The 18,999-nt window shown below is 37.6% G+C and overlaps 2 protein-coding genes and 1 long non-coding RNA gene across 7 annotated transcripts in view; 1 reads left to right on the forward strand and 2 right to left on the reverse strand.

Moving 5' to 3' along the window:
- Nucleotides 1-8,328, reverse strand: part of bbs9 (Bardet-Biedl syndrome 9) — a 106,982-nt gene extending 98,654 nt beyond the window's left edge. For all 5 annotated transcript variants that reach the window (XM_049024805.1, XM_049024806.1, XM_049024804.1 and 2 more), the window contains exons 1-3: nucleotides 8,215-8,328; nucleotides 6,144-6,260; nucleotides 2,739-2,889 (exon numbers count right to left, since the gene is read on the reverse strand). In XM_049024805.1, coding sequence (XP_048880762.1) covers nucleotides 2,739-2,889; nucleotides 6,144-6,255 — 263 coding nt within the window. In that variant the 5' untranslated portion in view covers nucleotides 6,256-6,260; nucleotides 8,215-8,328. The remainder of the gene's footprint in view (nucleotides 1-2,738; nucleotides 2,890-6,143; nucleotides 6,261-8,214) is intronic.
- A 42-nt stretch (nucleotides 8,329-8,370) lies between these two features.
- On the forward strand, nucleotides 8,371-10,659 carry LOC125748560 (uncharacterized). Its single transcript, XR_007399589.1, has 3 exons — nucleotides 8,371-8,453; nucleotides 9,242-9,320; nucleotides 9,565-10,659. It is a non-coding gene; the product is annotated as an uncharacterized LOC125748560 (long non-coding RNA).
- Nucleotides 10,660-11,514: 855 nt separating this feature from the next.
- Nucleotides 11,515-18,989, reverse strand: nt5c3a (5'-nucleotidase, cytosolic IIIA). The gene is made up of 9 exons (XM_049024846.1): nucleotides 17,560-18,989; nucleotides 13,366-13,464; nucleotides 13,219-13,288; nucleotides 13,068-13,114; nucleotides 12,847-12,932; nucleotides 12,387-12,476; nucleotides 12,084-12,246; nucleotides 11,768-11,968; nucleotides 11,515-11,678 (listed from the first exon to the last, which is right to left on the reverse strand). The coding sequence occupies exons 2-9, from the start codon at nucleotides 13,462-13,464 to the stop codon at nucleotides 11,577-11,579; spliced, it is 858 nt and encodes a 285-aa protein (XP_048880803.1). The 5' UTR covers nucleotides 17,560-18,989; the 3' UTR covers nucleotides 11,515-11,576.
- Between the last annotated feature and the right edge of the window lie 10 nt (nucleotides 18,990-18,999).

Consider the following 18,999-nt stretch of genomic DNA (forward strand, 5'->3'; position numbering starts at 1 on the left):
CAAACTGAAGACAAACAGAATGTATGTGCTGGTAGATGGTCTCCATAGGAACTAGGGCTGTAACAGCACATGTATTCATCATCTACTGTTCAGTACATAATTTTTGGTTCAGTATGTACAACAAAACTAAAAAATACATTTACTGACACAGGAGAAACCTAAATTCACAAGTAGGTGCTCAACACAGAAAACACTGTGCTGATTGTGGCTAGGGATGTCACTATCAATTACATTAATAATCCAGTAATCTACTGATTAATGTAATGATTTTGGTAAGTTTAATTAAAGATGTCATACCTTCATAATACATTATAATGGTCAGTCTAAGGATAAATAGAGGATTATAACATCTTCTATTGACAGTCATAAGCCATTGAAATGTTGATTATAATTATTTATAAGCTCCAATGAAGCTCTCACCTGTAATGCACTATAGATACCATCCTAATGCATTATAATGGTTAGTATAAGAATTAAGGATGCCTTGAACTACATTATGATTATATCCATAGTATATTATAAAAGAAAACTTCCTAAAGAATTCATCATGCATAATAAAAACGGCTATGATGTACAGTATTATGCCTTTTTATTAATACTTCTAGCCATGTTTATAATACTCTATGTATGCATTATTAGAACATAAGAAATTTACAAACGAGAGGAAGCCATTCGGCCCATCAAGCTAGTTTAGGGAAAACTTAACTAAAACTTAACTTAACTTAAACTTAACTAACTTAACTAACTTAACTAATTTTTCCCAGAGGAATCTACCCGAGGGATTAATAAAGTTTCTATCTATCTATCTATCTATAGCCCAGAGTTCTTAAAATCTTATCTAGCTTTGATTTAAAGGAACCCAAGATTTTAGCTTGTGCTACACTACCAGGAACACTATTCCATACTCTAACTATATATATATATATATATATATATATATATATATATATATATATATATATATATATATATATATATATGTGTGTGTGTGTGTGTGTGTGTGTGTGTGTGTGTGTGTATGTGTGTGTGTATGTGTGTGTCCATGTGAAACATTTACATATTTCTTAATTGCTTATTCGAAATAAATATTTACTAAAATGCTTTGTTGTTTTCTTGTCTTCACTCTCCCTATCAAAGTAGGCCATTAACGCATATTGCACAGTAGTTCCTTCAGCATCCCGAACTTATTTCATGTGCATTTCTGCTGATTTGTCACGAAATTACTATGCATTTTAACATTTATATGCTTATTCGTACTTCATTTGCAGTTTAAAGTTTAAAACCATAGTAATTTATTGTCATAGCAATGCAAATGCACCTAAAGTAAGTACACATTTTCACTGTTACAACAATCAACTGCCGCACGTGTCGCTTTTAAAGGTGAATGCATACTTGCGTGAATGTTATATGCATCCCCGTGTATTAGCATGTGTGACTTGCAGTTCATTTATGAACACATCTCCGATTATGACTCACTGTTTGACTAGAACACACAAACAGTAGTTCGTGTTGGACCGCTGAACAGCAGGAATAAGTCATTAGCAGATGTACTCAAATAAAAGACACTCAAAATTTTTGAGCGAACTGTGTAGGGTTAAACCCTAGAGCAATAACAGACAAAGCTAAAAAATAATGAAGCATAAATTCAAAAAAGACTTGCGTTCATCGCATCTCGCTTGGTCACTCCCCAAACTGTAACCCTCCCAAAGGAACATGCAAACACTGGCGCAGTCACTGGTGTGAATGCGATACGGTTTTTGGTGGGGCCGATGTGAGCTCCAGCCGAGCACCGGCACCAACACCAGCTCCAGTGAGGGCTTGGTGTGAAAAGGGTAACAGTTCCGGTGTACACACCAGCTTTGATATCCAGCAATTCTGGAGGGAACCCACAAATTCTCAGGGTGTCCCAAAGGGCAGCTAAGTCAATGCTTTATGAAAATCGACAAGGCAGCAAAGAAACTCTGTTGATATTTGCATTTGTACTCGACAAGAACCCTCTGTCCCAGGGAGGGGTTGAATGAAGTGAAGTGATTAGTTGTCATTGTTGACACACCACAGCACACAACCACAAAACGTGTCCTCTGTATTTAACCCATATGTGATATCATAACATAACAGCTAATTCAGTGACTTTTGCAGTGGAAGAGGGGCTTTTCTTTGGCACTTTTCATGATTCTATCTGGCTTCTGATGAGCCAGGACTGGAGTTGGACACCCCTGATCTAAAACCATTTAATATCCATCAGTATTTCTGTTTCGCACCTTGAGTCTTTTTAGCCATTAGTTGGCTTAGCTGGGATTAGACGTGTATTAGTGATAGCAGGCTAATGAGCTACATGTAGGGTTTCAACCATTTGCCCACATTCGGTATGTGCAACCACCTGCTGTTGTATAATCACATCTAAATTCTAGTCCTCGAACATAAGATAACCCCAGTTTGTTAGATTTAAAAAGGGTGTAAATAGTTCAGTGTGTTCAGAAACTCTTCTCAGTGTTCAGGGAAGAGATATAGAGATTTTCAATGAAACTCTTGCATGTCAGTCCCTTAATAAAATCAGGTTGTGTGCAACTGGGCAAATATATTAGCAGTACCAAATGTGAACAACATGATTTCAGTAATACATGTTTAAATTGATGTTTAGAAGTCAATTTTTCAACTCTCACGATAGTAAAATCGCCAACTTGAAGAACAGAATCAATCCCCTCCCACCACCACCACCCCTAGGGCATATTACTTACGAGACAAACTTGCCCATATCCAGCTGGATGATGGGATCCTGGAGCTGCACTTCAAGAAGCAGGTCTTCAGCATGAATGGTTTCCCCAGGCTTAAGAGGATGGGGGGTGTAAATCCTGAGCAGGCCCATGTAACTCCCCACAACAATCTTATCTGCATGAGTAAGAACAGTGCAATGAACAGCTGCCTTGATTGGTGAACCTGCTATGTAAGTTTTCATGAAAACAGCCTAATCAAAAGGGGTGCAACATATCACAAAATTCACAGTTTGGATCATATCTTGGTTTTGAGTCATAAATCAGATAATTGTTCAACAATTTTTTTTTTTTTATACATGCATATATATAGGGGGCGGCAGGGTGGTCTAAAGACATCCTGAGGCTAATTGGATTTACTAAATTGCCCGTAGGAGTGCATGTGTGCGTGAATGGTGTGTGATTGTGCCCTGCGATGGGCTGGCCCCCCATCCTGGGTTGTTCCCTGCCTCGTGCCCATTGCTTCCGGGATAGGCTCCGGACCCCCCGCAACCCAGTAGGATAAGCGGTGTGGAAAATGGATGATTGGAAATAAAATCAGTGTTTTAATGTGAGAAGCAGCACCACTGATTTTTTTAAATGTGCGGGCAGTCGGTAGCCTTGTCAGCCAGCATAGACACTGTACTGTACAGAGCTGTCTGATGTATAATTACAGTATTGTAATGAACTCTAGTTAACTATATTTTACTTTTTAATTAAATTTGTTTATGTTAATTCAATCAACGTCCAAACCGTTTAACTACCTGTTTTACAGAACACGATAGAGACATTAAACAGGCAATACCTGCACACACGCGTAGAAAGTACACACAAAAATGCAAGAAATATTAAATAAATGATCATTTGTGAACACTTTACCTGTATGGAGGTGAGCGGATGGAATATTAGAAGTGGCAGGTGGAGAAGATGAGGGACGGAGGGGCTATTTACTGGAAAAGGAGATCTGCCTCAATCTGTACTTTTTTTAGCAGGTCTGTTTTGTTTTGTTGTGTTCCAAGTATTTAGTCAAGTTGTGGCTAGATTTTTCTCAAGGCTTGGTTTGGTGGTATTAATTGTTGGCAGGCGGGTGGTCATTTCAATGATTTACCTACAGTTCCCTACTTTTCAATTGGTGTAGAATTTTCCTGATTTGTCAGAAATGTTGCGTACATTATTATGTTTGCATAATTTTTTGTCAAGTTTTCATGTGCTGGATTTGACGTTAAATTGCATCTGGCCCTGCAAACAGTCCTCCAACTTGCAGGGGAAATTTTTGGGGGGTAGGGGTGGAATTGGCACTCCAGTCACTATAAAACAACTCACAACAGCTTGGTCTAAACAGGCATGATACCCTTCTGGTCTCCGCAAGAGTAACTCTGCTGCAGCCACTCACAGGAAGGCTGCATGCATCATGAAGGAGATGGTGGAAAGCCTTCAGGAGCCTCACCCCCAGAAGAGTCTAAACTATCAGAGAGCTAATAGGGTCAGGCCTGTTAGGGATCGGGGCTGGTGTTAGTGCTGAGGTGTCACCTGCTAAGGATAACACAGTGCTGTTTAATTGTTGAACAGAGATTGTACAAAGTATTAATGGAGGGGTGCCCATAATCATGGAATATGTAGTTTTGTTAAAAATATTTTTTTTCTCATTCTTTCTCAAAATAAATTATGGTTGGATTATTCTTATTTTTTCAGAGTATGATAAAGCTGATTCATTAAATGGATTAATTTCTTGTAACCCTTTTTACCCATCACAAGTAAATAACTTTAATCCTGATACATATAGCCCTTTCACACCAAGCCGTCACCGGAGCTAGTGCTGGTGCCGATGCTCGGCCAGAGCTGGGCTGGAGCTCACATTGGCCCATCGAAAGTCATTTCGCATTCACACGGCACTTGGTGCCAAAAGGGTTGAACGATGATGTCAGTGTGTGCATGTTGCTGTGGGAGGGGTACCGTTTCAGAAGTGAAGACAAAAATGGAGGACCATGCCAGATAAGATGAAAGCAAGACTTCTGAATTTACCAAAATGCTTACATTATTTTTTAGCTTTATATGTTATTGTTCCTGGGTTTAAAAATTTCTGTGTCCCCCATTCACCTTTAACAGCGATACATGCTGCAATCAATTGTTGTAAGAGCGGAAATTCATACTTTGATATTTAATATGCATTTGCACTGCTGTGACGAGAAATTGTCATGCATTTTAACCTTTATATCGCAACTGAAGTACAAATTAGCATATAATGGTTAAAATGCATAGTAATTTCAAATGCATATAAAATAACTAGGGAACAGTGAAGAAACTACTGTGCAATATGTATTAACGGACTGCTATGATAGGGAGAGTGAAGGCAAGAAAAGAACAAACCATTCTGGTAAACTTTTATTTTAGAAATATATAAATAATCAAGAAATATGCAAATCTTTCATGTGGAATAAATAATTATAAAAAGCGATGCTCCTGTACATCTGCATTCTCTTCACCTGTGGTAAAACAAGCACACAAAAAACAGGTCAATTTCACTTAAATTACTGACATTTCAAGCAAGATGTGTGTGACTGTTACTTTCATTGTTGTAACAAAGCAGATAGTTGTACATTATGTATCACTGGCAAGAACACCAAAGTCAAATTCTAATTGTAACTTAATAGTTATCCAAGTTGTTGTTACAAAAAACATGTTGGCTGCACAAAAATGTTTAAAAATGAAGCAGCCCTAGTCACAACAAACGTCCAATTCACAAAACACAATGAAATGTTTAACGATATGCTGTTTTGTTTGACGGATCCTTGGTAGAATCCAACATACACCAAACATAATTAAAGTTCATAGTCACATTACAAGTAAACACAACAATAACTTACCCGGTTCCTCCAAAGCAGTTGCAGAGTTCAATGCTCCAGTTGCCTGGTTAGTAGGGCTGCTTCCAAACATGGAGTACATGATATTCGTTTTTAGGGTGGCCAGCACCGTTTTTATTTAGCTTTCTTTTTGATTTCCTGTATTCATTTTCACTTTTTTTTAATGACTTGCTATGCTATTCTGATAACCCCTACCTTCTCATTCATTCTGGATTGCTTTGTAAAGTTTAGTTTTCTGCTCTGATGACTCTAACCCGCCTCCTGACATCACACACTCCCATCTCTGGGCCAGCAGTCTTTCAGGGCCAAAAAATGAGCTCCGGCCCAGATATATCGGCTCGGCACCGCTGGTGTGAATACAACATCTGGGCCAGAATTTAGACTCAGCATGGGCACCAGCCCTGGTGTAAAAGGGCTAATGGTATGTGCTGTCCACAAGCCATTACACCTGTTAAGCAAGCTTGCCATGTTGAATCAGCAACTTCGTTAGTATGATATTTGCTCCATTTCTACTCATAAAGCTGGAACTTACCATGTCCAGAGCCACTGTTATCTACATCACCGATACACAGGCACCCCTGGTCAAATTCCTCCCTTTCTCCCAGGACAGTGAACCACCACTCCCGAGCTTTAAAGAGAGACATTCCACCTTTTAGGAACAGAGGAAAAAATGTTTCAGTGAAAATGCATTTAAACCCCAGCAGCAGACTAAGATATAAGCAGTGTGCATATTAACAGCATGAACTGTTGAATGAAACAATTACAATGCTGCACTAAAAGAAATGCAAGATTAAGGCACCTGCCAAAGGAAAGCATCTCTCTATTGAACAACTTTCAGCTCTGGGAAAAATTAAGAGACCGCTCCATATATATATTTTTTTAATCTGCATTTTTAAATCCTGATTTAATCTGGTTCTGCTGGTAGAAGGCTAAATGGCAGGTTGATTCCAGGATCAAAGTTTCTACGACAGCAGAACACAAGAACAAAGCGAAACAGGAGACACTGGAATTGACCAGAAACCAGTAAGGTCCTTTCTAATGCTAGAGATGACCGTCAACTTATCAGACAGTGCCTTATGAATCAGAGGATGACCTCAAATGACCTTCAAAAAGAATGGGAAACATTAAGTGCAGGTGTGAAGTACAGTTCAGTGAAGTACAGTGTGAAGTACTGCTAGAACTCTATTACTCTTAGAAGCCCTTAAAGTGCCATAAAGGAAGAAAGAAGCCCTTCATCAATGAGAAGCAGGGAAGAGCCAGACTGGAATTTGCAAAAATGTATATTTTACATGGATGCATTCCCATGAACCGAGAAATGAATGAAACTAAATATGTTGCTGTCGTCTCCGAAATTTTTCCAGAACTGAATATCATAAAATCATCCATAGCATGTCAAAGCATGTTTTTATGACATTTAAAATTAAAACATCCTAAATAATTTTGAATGCAAAGAGTTTGGTGTAATAAAATATATTTGAAACTGACTGAAAACTGGGAAAAAAAACTTCAAAACATACTTGTAATTTAAGGCCAATTTGACTCTATAAATGTTTTTGGCATAGATTAAGCAATTGTAAATGTCATGGCATCAACAAGTATTGATTGGGGTAATATACTGTGGGTCAGGAATCAGACATTTTAGGATTCTTGATACTAAATTACTTGTTGTGTATAATACCATTGACTTAACTCTGTTTTCAAGAATCCAAAGTTTTCTAGGTATCCTCAAAACTTTCATTTAATATATTGTTACTACACATTACTATACTGAAAATCTGGGGATGGAGCACATGGCACAATGTGAAGGAAACTGCTCAGGTCAATACAATATGCTTCCCTAATTGGGAAGGACGTGGAATGGAGAGTTAATACATTATATTCTACATCAAAGATGGGCCCAGCTCACATCATACCTTCCGCCAGGTTTATCGGTCTAGTCAATGAGCTGGATAGACTAAACACGTGTCTGCTAACACAATGCAAAAAATATTCTTAATGTACATTAATTCTAGGAAATTCACCTTTACATATTTAAAAGTAGTGGACATGAATTACATGCATGCATTTTTAAATAATTATAGCTTTTTTAGATTTCAAGAGCTTACTTCTTCAGCTTCTGAATGCACAAGATATAATCGATTCAGAAATAAGAAAGCTTGCTAGCTAATCCCTCTCGCTACAGTGACGCAGTATTGTAAGAAGATTAGCCAAATTAACTAGAGGGGATATTTAAGCAAACAGTTTTATGGGAAATCAGAATCAAATAAATGCATCAGATGCTAATTTTTCAATGTTAAAAAATGCGACGATCAAATGGATAGCAGGTGATTTACAAACCATAACCAGCTGACAAAGGAAACCTCTAGCTTTCGTACTGACCTATTTTCACATTTATATCATATCTCTTACATATAAGATCACAAGGTAATATGTCTCTAATTAAAAAAAGAAATTACGTAGATAGCATGATAGCCAGCTTGCTAACAACATAGGAGAACGATTCAAGTAGCTAGACAGAAATAAATTAATTATTGTCAGGGGTACATTTTTGTATAGCCCCCTAAATTAATTACAGTATTTATAATGAAACTCTTATACTGTACCTTAGAGGAAACTCTAAGCTTTAGTACAATTTCAGCAGCTCCACGGTTCAACTACTTCACAGAATCTCACCGTTGTCATAGTACTATAACATCAACGACTTAGGAAACTTCTGCGCATGTGCTTTCTGCGTATAGCCTTTTGGGAAATGTAGGACTGAAAATGTTTTTTTCATGAATGACGTCTTACGCCCCTAGCTTCCGAGACTCCGGACTTCCGCGACATCGCATAGGACAACTTGGTATGAAAATGAAAGTATTGGTGGACAGAAGCAGCAGGGAAGCTTATTAGTGGTAGTAGTACTGTGGTGAATTGATGAGACTGTCCTAGAGTAATAAGGAAGGGATCGTTACTTTCTCCTGGAATCTGCCAATGACAGACTCATCCATCAGACTGCCAGACAGAGAAGCGTGATTTATCACTTTATCAGGCGCCTCATCACTTGGTGACCCCGTCTTGTAATTTTACATGGTCTCCCACTTTGTGGCTGAGTTTTTGTTGATCATAAATGCTTCTATTTTGCAATAATACCATATATAGTACAATATCATGTAATATTTAGCATAATATGTAATAATTAGTAAGGAAGAAATTTACAAACTGATTTATTGCAAAGGTGGCATCCTTCTGCAATCACATACTTGAATTCACTGAACTTTTCAGAATGACCCATTCTTTCAAGGGTTCCACGGAAATAAAGGTAGCTGATTACGAGAAAGACCCCAGTGTGTATGTTGATTATAATCAATGTGTCTCCTCCTCTTAAGATTGGTGGTAAGCAGCGTTTTACACGCACTGACTAACTAGGTGCAGATCCCAAAATAATTAAACAATTATCCTTGAGCAGTGCTTTCCCTTCCCATGAAGATAAGGCTGGTGTCTCATACACTGACCAGTGGCGTACAAAACATACTGAGCAACACCTTTCCATGTCTTTAGCAAGCCCTTCCAAAACCCGGGGAAACATGGTCTTTGAATAAGATATATTTCTTTGTTCTACATTCAAGTGTGTTTTATACCTCTTTGCAGAGCGCAGAGCCAACAGCCATTAGATGCCTTGTCATTCTTGGAGATAACGCGTCTATGTCCTTCAAGAGCAGTTCAATGAGTAAACCCTTTCTCCATTTATGCCATTTACATATCACATTGTCCAATACACCACCTACTGTCACAACATGGAAAACACCTATGCAGGAACACACACAAAATGGCTCGAACAGCTTGTTTACAGTACCTAAAATAAAACAACATTGAATTTAAAAAATCATAATATTAAATAATTCTATACAGCTTATTGTAGACAAATTGCTGTTACCTGAATATCCTTTTTTCTTGTTTTTTGCACTATGTAGAGTCACTGAGGGAGACTCCGTGGACATTCCAGTGGGAATCCTCTGCTATGAGGACAACAAAGCTGCAAGCCCAGCATTGCCACAACTCAACCCCTGAAATGAGGCATCATCCTAGAGGGCAGCCTTTCAGTGGAAGCACTCACCAACCTACCTCAAGCAATGTACCTCATGTGTGGCTTTGCCTAAAAACTGCAGTACCTGAAGTGCTTGAAAAACACTTTTACCTTCATTCAGCAGGTAATGCTAAAATTAGGTCGAGGTGAACCATCTCCAAAAGTTCAGAAGCTGAAGAATGAGTTTGCAGTGTAAGAATTAAGAATTAAGTATTAAAATGTAATGTTTCTAACAAGTTCTTCCAACAAGCCGCTGTTCGTGCTTCGGCAGCCGTGTGTAAATGTTGGCTCCCCAGAGGTTGCAATGGAGGTGAGCGCAGTAATTCGGGGAACCTCAGACAAGCCCCAACGCCAAGCCCATAAACCGGCACGTCTGCGGCTCATGTCCCACTCAGTCAGTCATTCCCAGGGTTGCCAACTTTGGTCAGCTGGCTGGAGTGAGATTTTCAATTTGAGACAAGTCAGCACACATACAACAGCTCTTCATGTCTGTGTCTGGATTGTTGCACAATTACTTTGCACTGACTAGAGCAAATAGTCTTGCAGTTGCTCATTTTGTATCTGATTCTTCTTGTGCTAGATGTATCTAGTATTGTTTTTTTATTATCATTATTCCACAGACGTCACATTTTAGAAAAGTTTCAGTTTTTTTTTTTACCAATTCTGATCCTCACTGCATAGTTGTTCTTAAGGCTGATGTTCTTGATGCCTGCTTTGTTGTGTGGCACATACATACATACAGTTTTTCTTTTGCACCTGTAGTATATGCTGCTACTGCATAGTCAGTATATGCTGCATGGTCAGTGTTTTTTCTCAAACTTGATAATTGTTCACAGAGCAAACAAAAAACTGTTCTCTGATTGTATTTGGATTGATATTGTTTCATAATCAATTTGTGTGTTTCAGTAAAATAAATGAAAAGTACTGCATTGTGTGGTCATAGACAAAATAATTTAATTGGGATATTCTTATCTAAAGTATTATCTTAAATTTGAATATATTCATATTTTAATAAAAACAAGGAATTTAAATGTATTTGACTTAAGTTCTATTGTACTTTTAAGTAGCCTCTAAATTTAATTTCTATTGCTGATTACTTAAAACATTTAAGTGTATATAACAAAAAATAAATAAATTCTGACCACTGTACGTTTAAGTTGACTGTACTTGGAGAAATTAATTTTTTCTACTGTCAATAACAAACTATTTGAGGCAATCACTTGACAACCAACTTATCTGGGTTTACAGTGCATGGAGACATGTTAGGAGGTTTGCAAAAATCCCAAAATGAAACTGAATATGATTTACAATAGATTAAGGAAATTAAAACTTGACAACTGTATATATTCCAATTCGATGAAAAATGCAATGCAAACGCCATACTGCAATAATGCAAACAGCATAATATAGAATATAATGTATTCTTTTCCTGCGATGGGCTGGCCCTCCATCCTGGGTTGTTCCCATTGCTTCCGGGATAGGTTCCGAACCCCCCGCGACCCAGTAGGATAAACGGTTTGGAAAATGGATGGATGGATGGATGGATTCTTTTCATTAAAAATGCACTGTTTATAGTATATATTACTTTATTGCTTTCTATCAGGTACAGTTATATAAATTAGGAAAGACTGAATTTTTATGAGTTATTTATGTCTAATTTTATTGTAGTCCTTTTGTGACACTATTCAAATTCACAAAAAGAGTAAAACCTAATTAATAAGAATTTGTTTGTTGAATCTTCTAGTTAGTAAAAATAAGAAAAAATCCACACAAATTATCCCAAAATCATTTCAAGGCACAATTGAACATTCACCACCATTTTTTAAGTTACAAGTAATATTTATGTAAGAACAAAATCCAAAAGATACTCGGAAAAAAAATAAACATATGGGATCTGAGTCAGATGATCTTCTGGAGGATGGAGTTTGGCACCTCTAATGTTTCATCCTGCACCAATACAATATCATATGATTCCAGATACTTCTGCAGCAGTTCCTCCACCTGTGAAGGTATAGTTTGTTTTGAATAAAATATTATCTTTTAAAAATAATTTTTAGTTGAAAAATAAAAATTACAATGACACTAAATACCTTATCATTCAAGAAGCCAATTTTGAGAATGTTTTCTACATTGGCTACACCATCTGCCATGTGGAGATCACCCAGTGAATCCCCCAGAAGAATAATGTTGCAGTTGTCCTTCAGCAGATCAAAGTACTCTGTATTCTTAAGTGCACCATCATGTTTGTTGTATACATGAATCAGTTCACCTTTGAATCCTCTCAGAATGCCCTAAAAAATAATAAGCATTACTTAAACATTTTCAACAATGAATACTGAAAAAAAATTATTGAGAGAGTCTGATTTTTCCAATGGGGAACCAAGCACTTAAGGTTAATAAGCTCACATTCTCATCAAAGTCCATAAAGTTGGAGACCACTTTGACATTGGGGTGATAGACTCCTGCTTGACGTATTATCTCCTCAAGTACATCTCCAAGTCCAGCAGAGAAAATGAACACAGGCACATTTTGCTGTTGCAGTTGGTCAAAGAACTGCTTGTACCCATCCCTGTGAATATGGAAATTTAAATTGGGTTTGGATTGTTTAATATAAATATTGAATAAATTAAATAAGAAATCTTTATAATATGTAATATTCTTATCTTGCAATTTATTACCAATAATCACCTTACGTCATTTTTATCTTACCTTAAGCATGCATCCGATTCTCTTACTACTTCCGGCAGCTTGTTCTTTTGCAATCGCTGTTCCACCAGTAATGTGTGTGATTTAAAATACCTGAAATTGAGATGAAAATTTTAATCTATAAATTGTTTCAATTCATCTTTCTTGGGTCTCAGATGGCATCAGCGGGTTTGTCTGCCTGTAGAATGTCTATTGCACCAAAGAAAGCACAATGTAGAGAACCACTGCTCAGATAAACAGAAAAAGCTGGAAAGGATGGTGAACTTAGCATCTCATCATTGAAATATTACTTGTTACAATGGATGTCTTACATAACACTTTTAAAAGTATTATCAACTTTTTCTTTTTTACCAAATTTCGACATTTGACATACTAAAGCATAAGGACAAATGTGTATATTGTAGTATTGTTTTGTCACTAAAAAACCTTTACTTTGTCACATGAAGTCATCTTAAATACTCACCACTCCACTATAAATGGATATTTCTCTTGCACTGAAAGATGCGGGTTGATCTCAATTGGATAATATGTGTCCTTTAGCTTGTGAAGCTACAGAAAATACACACATTAAAGAATATGGCAGAGGTGCCACTTTGATATGAGGTTGACTTTTACATTATCTATATCTTGTAGGATTTTAGGCGTATACATGACACAATAATCCTGTTAAAATAATACACATACCTTCTTTTTACAGTCTGCTGTAACCAGTTGGCAGTTGTCGATGATGTCTGTAAATCAGGAAGATGTTTGGTTTTCCACCCTAATCCAATCAGTCACTGATATGTGTGTTATTGACATGTTCTGTTCAAGAATAATCACTTGGTTAACTTACTATGACAAGTAGGGCATTGTTTGCCATTGTTTGAAAACCGGCTTAATGTCCTGTCAAAGTCAGTGATAATCTGGAAAGCAAGACAAATCTAAGGTTAATGGATAGAGAAGCAGGATATCATGCCAATACAAGCTGTGGATCATATACCTGGAGTTTGGAGGCTCCACCTTGAATCAGGTTGCAGATAATCTCCTCCACATGCTGTGGGTCCTTCATATGAACAGTAGACTTCTTGAACTGGGGCATCTGGATGATAAGAGTTAGTGGAAGAAAGACAAATAAGTCCAGTGCGTAAACTGCTGACCAATAAATGTGTCAGAAACTAATTTTAAAAATTATTTGTCTAATTTTTTGTCTAATTAATTGGGATTACAAATACTAAAGGTGCAAATATATGAAAAGAAAAACAATAAAGCTGGCTACTTTAGAAGTAAATACTTTTCTTTTTGTTTAGGATGAGCTATGGGAAACGTCTGTAAAACACTAAAACAGGCCCTCTTGTTTGTCACAATTATACATCAAATTAATTGTTAAACACACTTATGTAAACTTCTAGAAAGAACTAATTCCTGTATGCTGGAAAATTAATTATAAATTAAAAAAAAAAAATGAAAAACCAGGATTTTATAAGCAAGACAGCAAGACATTATTATAAGTAATTTGAAATCAAACAGTGGCCTATGTATGTCCCATGATATAAAAAACATCTCAACCAAACAGAAGAACAATACAATTCACAAGCATGAGCTGCTAATGCTGAGAGAGAAGTAACATTTTAAAAATCATGCATTATAAGAATTTTGCTTCATGAATTCGATTAGAAACAACTGGTATTCAAATTATGATTGGCTGATGGTGATTGAGAAGTATATTGATATATTGACAAATCAATTCTCTAATACATAACACTCCCAGCTTTTTTCAAACAGCTAAAACCAAAAAACGAAATGCAAATATCAAAATAGCGGAACATAAGTGATTTTTTGCAATGTACAAATCTGGTTTTGATATTCTAAAGTGTGTGCATTGTTATAGTTTTATTTTTTACTTAGTATTCCTACTTTTAATATGTGTGCGACTAAGAGAGTGTCTGTAGGCATGGCAAACACAATATGCTAACACCATCTATCTGCTCAATAACATTGCTTTTAGTTAAAAATGCCACACAACTACTAAGTGAATATTTAAATTTCAGACTGATATCCATTCAACACCTTCCCCATACATGAATAGCCAAAAGCTTTAACTATTATCAGTAAAAAAATGTATATAGTTTATTCGTGGAAAATTGCGAATATTAATTGGCTCACAAAACCTCACAGAGCTTAATTACAGATTTTGACTTCAGAGCTGCTACAAGATCAACTCACTGGGAAACAAGGGCATTGATCAGCTAGTCAAACACTATTTGTATGATGCTTCAGATTACCAAATTTAATCTCAAATTAAAAGAAATCATAACTTTTGAATTTAGAGAGTACACAAATTCAAACTTCATATTGTATATGAACAGCCATCCCCCAGACTGTAGTCCCATACGTTCTATTGCACTAAGAGCAGTAAAAAAAACTTTTAGACTATTAAATTGATGCAGATAACAGGTTATAAAAATCATAAAACAAGCAGCTGCAAAATCCTCAAACCAAAATAGAGAGAAACACAGCCAAATGAAGACAAGGTCTTACTGTTCTCTGCACTCTTGACAAATAAGAAAGAAAACTCCATATGTCAAACATGGACTATATCTACTTAAAGGGCATTGGCTAGAAAGACCTAGTAATCCCACCCTTTCTGACCTCTCCAAAGCATTAGAAGTTGCAAATACCTACCCAAACTCTTCGCCAACCCCTGTGATAAATCCCATTAGCTAAATAAGCAGTTGCTGTTCCTTTGACATGAAATTTCAAAGGAGTATCAAAGGCCAGTAGGTGAAAGGTTACAGCTGAGATTTCACAGGCAACATTTGATCCCACCATAGTTTAAATGAAAGAACTAGAATCAATCATCTCACTTTGTGGAAAAGCTTATCAAATTATTTTGGTTGAAGTCATCAGCCTTATCTTTGTACCTGAACAGTAAATATTCTAATAACTGTGCACAGATGTGAAGGCTATATGAAGTTGTCGATTTATTATTTTATCTCTTTAGATCCTAAAATTCCCTTTATGTCCACACCAAACAAGCCATTAATCTATATCAGAAAATTACACACAATGCATTTCCAAATTACTCCAAGCTATTTTTAGTTAAATAACAATGCAGGCACTGTGAAAATGGCCAGCAATCTGTGCAAATATTCCTCAGTACTGACTGAAACTGTATGGATTGAAAAAGGAGATATTATGCAACATCAGCTGTTCTTTGATAGTCCCTTAACAGTCGACAGTCAACCTCACACCAATAGGTAAGCTTGCAGATGTCATAAGGATATAAAAGTTCAGCCCATAACCTAGAGTATCTGTTATCTTAGATACAAGCTTCTCATTAAAATCAGATGTAAGTGCAGTATCGAAGGCTTCCTACAGCTACACCACATCACCAAACTGCGACGATTTCTTACTATTCAAGACACAGAGAAATTGATACATGCCTTTGTATGCAGTAGGTTAGACTACTGTAAAGCTCTGTTATCTGGGAGCACACACTGCACACTGCACATTAAATACCTTGCAGTGTATTCAAAACGCAGCAGCTCAAATTGTCACCAGGAGCAGGAAGTTTGAAAACATAAGCCCTGCTCTTAGTTGCCTACATTGGCTTCCTGTTAGGTTAAGGTTCAAGGTTCTCCTACTAAGGCACTTAAAGGTCTAACTCCTGCCTACCTGACAGAATTACTTCATGTTTATAAGCCACATCATCCACTCGGATTACAGAATATGGGTTTCCTTGTCGTCGCACATATAGATAAAGTGACAGTGGGTGGTAAAGCATTCTGCTAGAGGGCCCCTATATTGTGGAATGGTTTATCAATCTATGTCCGGGATGCTGATTCAGTCTCAGTCTTTAAATCTTGACTGAAGACCTATTACTTCAGTTTAGCTTACGTGCAACCTAACACACCATAACTATGGCTGCTGATGTTGCTGTACATGTCATTTTAATCTGCTATTCTTGTCCATTTATGCGTCAACACATGTTCTGACCATCCATGCTCTCTGCCTTCCCACATGTCCGGATGGTGCCCGGGGAGGGTGACATCACAAATGGGACCACTGAACTGTATAATTATGGGCGCAGCCTTTAATGCCGCCCGACACAGGCCAGTGTGGTGAACAGAATTATTGATGGACTTTGGCCACCCTACACAGGCCAACATGGATAACGGACTCATTGATAGACTTTATCTTGACCCCTAATCACAGCTTATACCTAGCATTCAGCAAGCAAGTCCACTCTTTTCTGGTTTCTGTAATGTTAGCATGCCCAGGGGGGTTTGGCAGCCAATTGACTTTGGACCCCCAGAGGTATTTTTCTCCTTACTTGGGAGTTTTTGGTTCCTCTCCTCTATTGTCATCTGGCTTTCTTTATTTAATTTCTTTCCTTCATTTTCCCATTCTGTATTATTCTCTTTAATGATGTTTAATGTTTTAATGTTTATCACAACATATCCATGTAAAGCACCTTGGGACGACCCTGTTGGGAAAGGTGTCATATAAAAATAAATTGAATAGAATAAGGACAGGAATTGTATGATCACATGATGAGCTCGAATGGAGTTCATCTAGGGCAGGGGTGGCCAATCTTACCCAGAAAGGGCCGCTATGTGTGCAGGTTTTTGCTGCGGCTACCTAATTAGATTACTAATTAGAGGACTGATTGGCTGAAGAGTCCTCATACCTGGGTGTGAACAGCTGACCTAAAGGTTATCCCAAAAGCCCGTATACACACCGGCCCTTTACGGATAAGATTGTCCTAGAGCAGGGATGGACAAAGGTATAACAATCTGTTTTATGTTTATCTTTCTCAGCTGCATTTGCAAGTTTCTGTTATTGTGATTTTGTGTACCTTCTTATGGTCTCTTTTCTTTACTTTAAAGAAGTTATAGCTTAATTTTTGCATCCAGCAGTTTGATCAACAATACAAGCACATTTTATGTACTGTCTTTTTGCAATAAAAGAGTACAAAACACCTTTGTTGCCTAAGAACGTAAATGTTGTGTCAAGCAGTCAAGAACTTTTCAGTTTAGAGGACTATTGGCGACTTGTCTGGGCACCTCCGGTTTCTCCGCTTCTTCTTGCAGCTTTTTGTCGGGGAGTCTATGGGCAGATCACAGTCTAGGCCGATCTGCTGCCTGTTTATCTCCGCCACCCGGCTCTGGAGCTGCCGTAAATTTAACCTCACCTCTTTGGCCAGGAATGCATCCTTTGATCGGGAAATCCCTCGCAGTATGAATCACCAAGGCACGAGTCGTGGGGTCCTCTTGGATGTCTGGCTGTTGCGTACAGTATACAGTCTCGCTGACTAGCGTGCTGTATTCCGTCTCCGTCAGTGGAGGTGTCTTCTTCTTCGTGAAATCTGTCATTCTGTGACATCCAGGTGCACGAGCAGGGAGCGGAGAAGCAGGTCCGGGAGACGGGAGTCCGAAAACAGGAATTTATTGTGGGTACGAGTAACAACTCGGGACACATTTCAATGATAGACTTGGTGATACAGACTCAGATGCGGACTTAAATACACAGGAAATATCAAACTGTTGGAAAACAGCTGGTTATAATCGGTATTGCACACGAGGTAAGTGAGGGGGCATGGCACACAGGAGAATCGTACAAGCTAGGCGTGACACAATGTATGGTGATACATACCACTCACTAGTTCCTACCGCTACTCAATTCTTGTTGCTTAATTGATTTATATCACACTGTTCCTAATTAAAAATTTCGCTATGACAAAACAATCCATATACAAAAAGCATGAACTATATATGTCTGGCGTTTCTTTTATAAAGAGCGTGAAGTGGGGCTGTTAGCGGCCCTGTAATACTCATCTTGTCAGGGTACGCCTACTATCAGCTAGAGAGAATTACAACTGTTTCGCAGACCAACCCTTGGGTGCACGTGTGCGCACATATCCGGGGGGTTTGCAGCGCTTGCAGGGTGTTCGTCTTACTCCTAAAGTTAAGGCAAAATTTTTGTACCAATTTAAAATATGACAATTTTCCCAATTTAACAAATACAGCTAAAGTTTTTATACCTTTACACATTAACAAAAACAGTTAATGTCTTCAATAGCTAGTGTGCTAGGTCCCGTCCCCCCACTGCGAGCATTTTTTCAGTTCTTTTTCAGCTTTTTCACTTCTTGGATGCACTCTACAATGTCCACAATCCCGAAAATGCAAGGGTGACTGTGAGAGCCAACATGCCACTTCATTCTTTTTAATAAAACGAGGCTCCAGGAGAGACGTGAGAGTTGTTATCTGGGGGTTGTAGGTGTTTTTAAAACAGTGTCTGTCCTCCATTATTAAAAAAAATCCCATCCGCACACTGTTTTCACCTATACATGCATCTGTGTGTCATGGACAGCAAGATGGAGTAGGTGAATAGAGAATTTCCCCACAGGGATGGTTAATTTAGAACAAAGGCATCATTCTGTATCTCTCTCATAAAATCTTAAATTACTATAATATAAAACAAATGTAAAAGCACGCATATAGGTATCTTCAATGACATTTTGTTCACAATAATATCTCCAGGAACTCAAATCATCACTTTTTTCAACAGGATATTCAAGAAACACCAGAGAAAAAAAAGTACACCACATATTACTCTTTTGTTGTTTCCAGTG

Source organism: Brienomyrus brachyistius, chromosome 9 (assembly GCF_023856365.1).
Source record: "Brienomyrus brachyistius isolate T26 chromosome 9, BBRACH_0.4, whole genome shotgun sequence".
NCBI lineage: Eukaryota > Metazoa > Chordata > Actinopteri > Osteoglossiformes > Mormyridae > Brienomyrus > Brienomyrus brachyistius.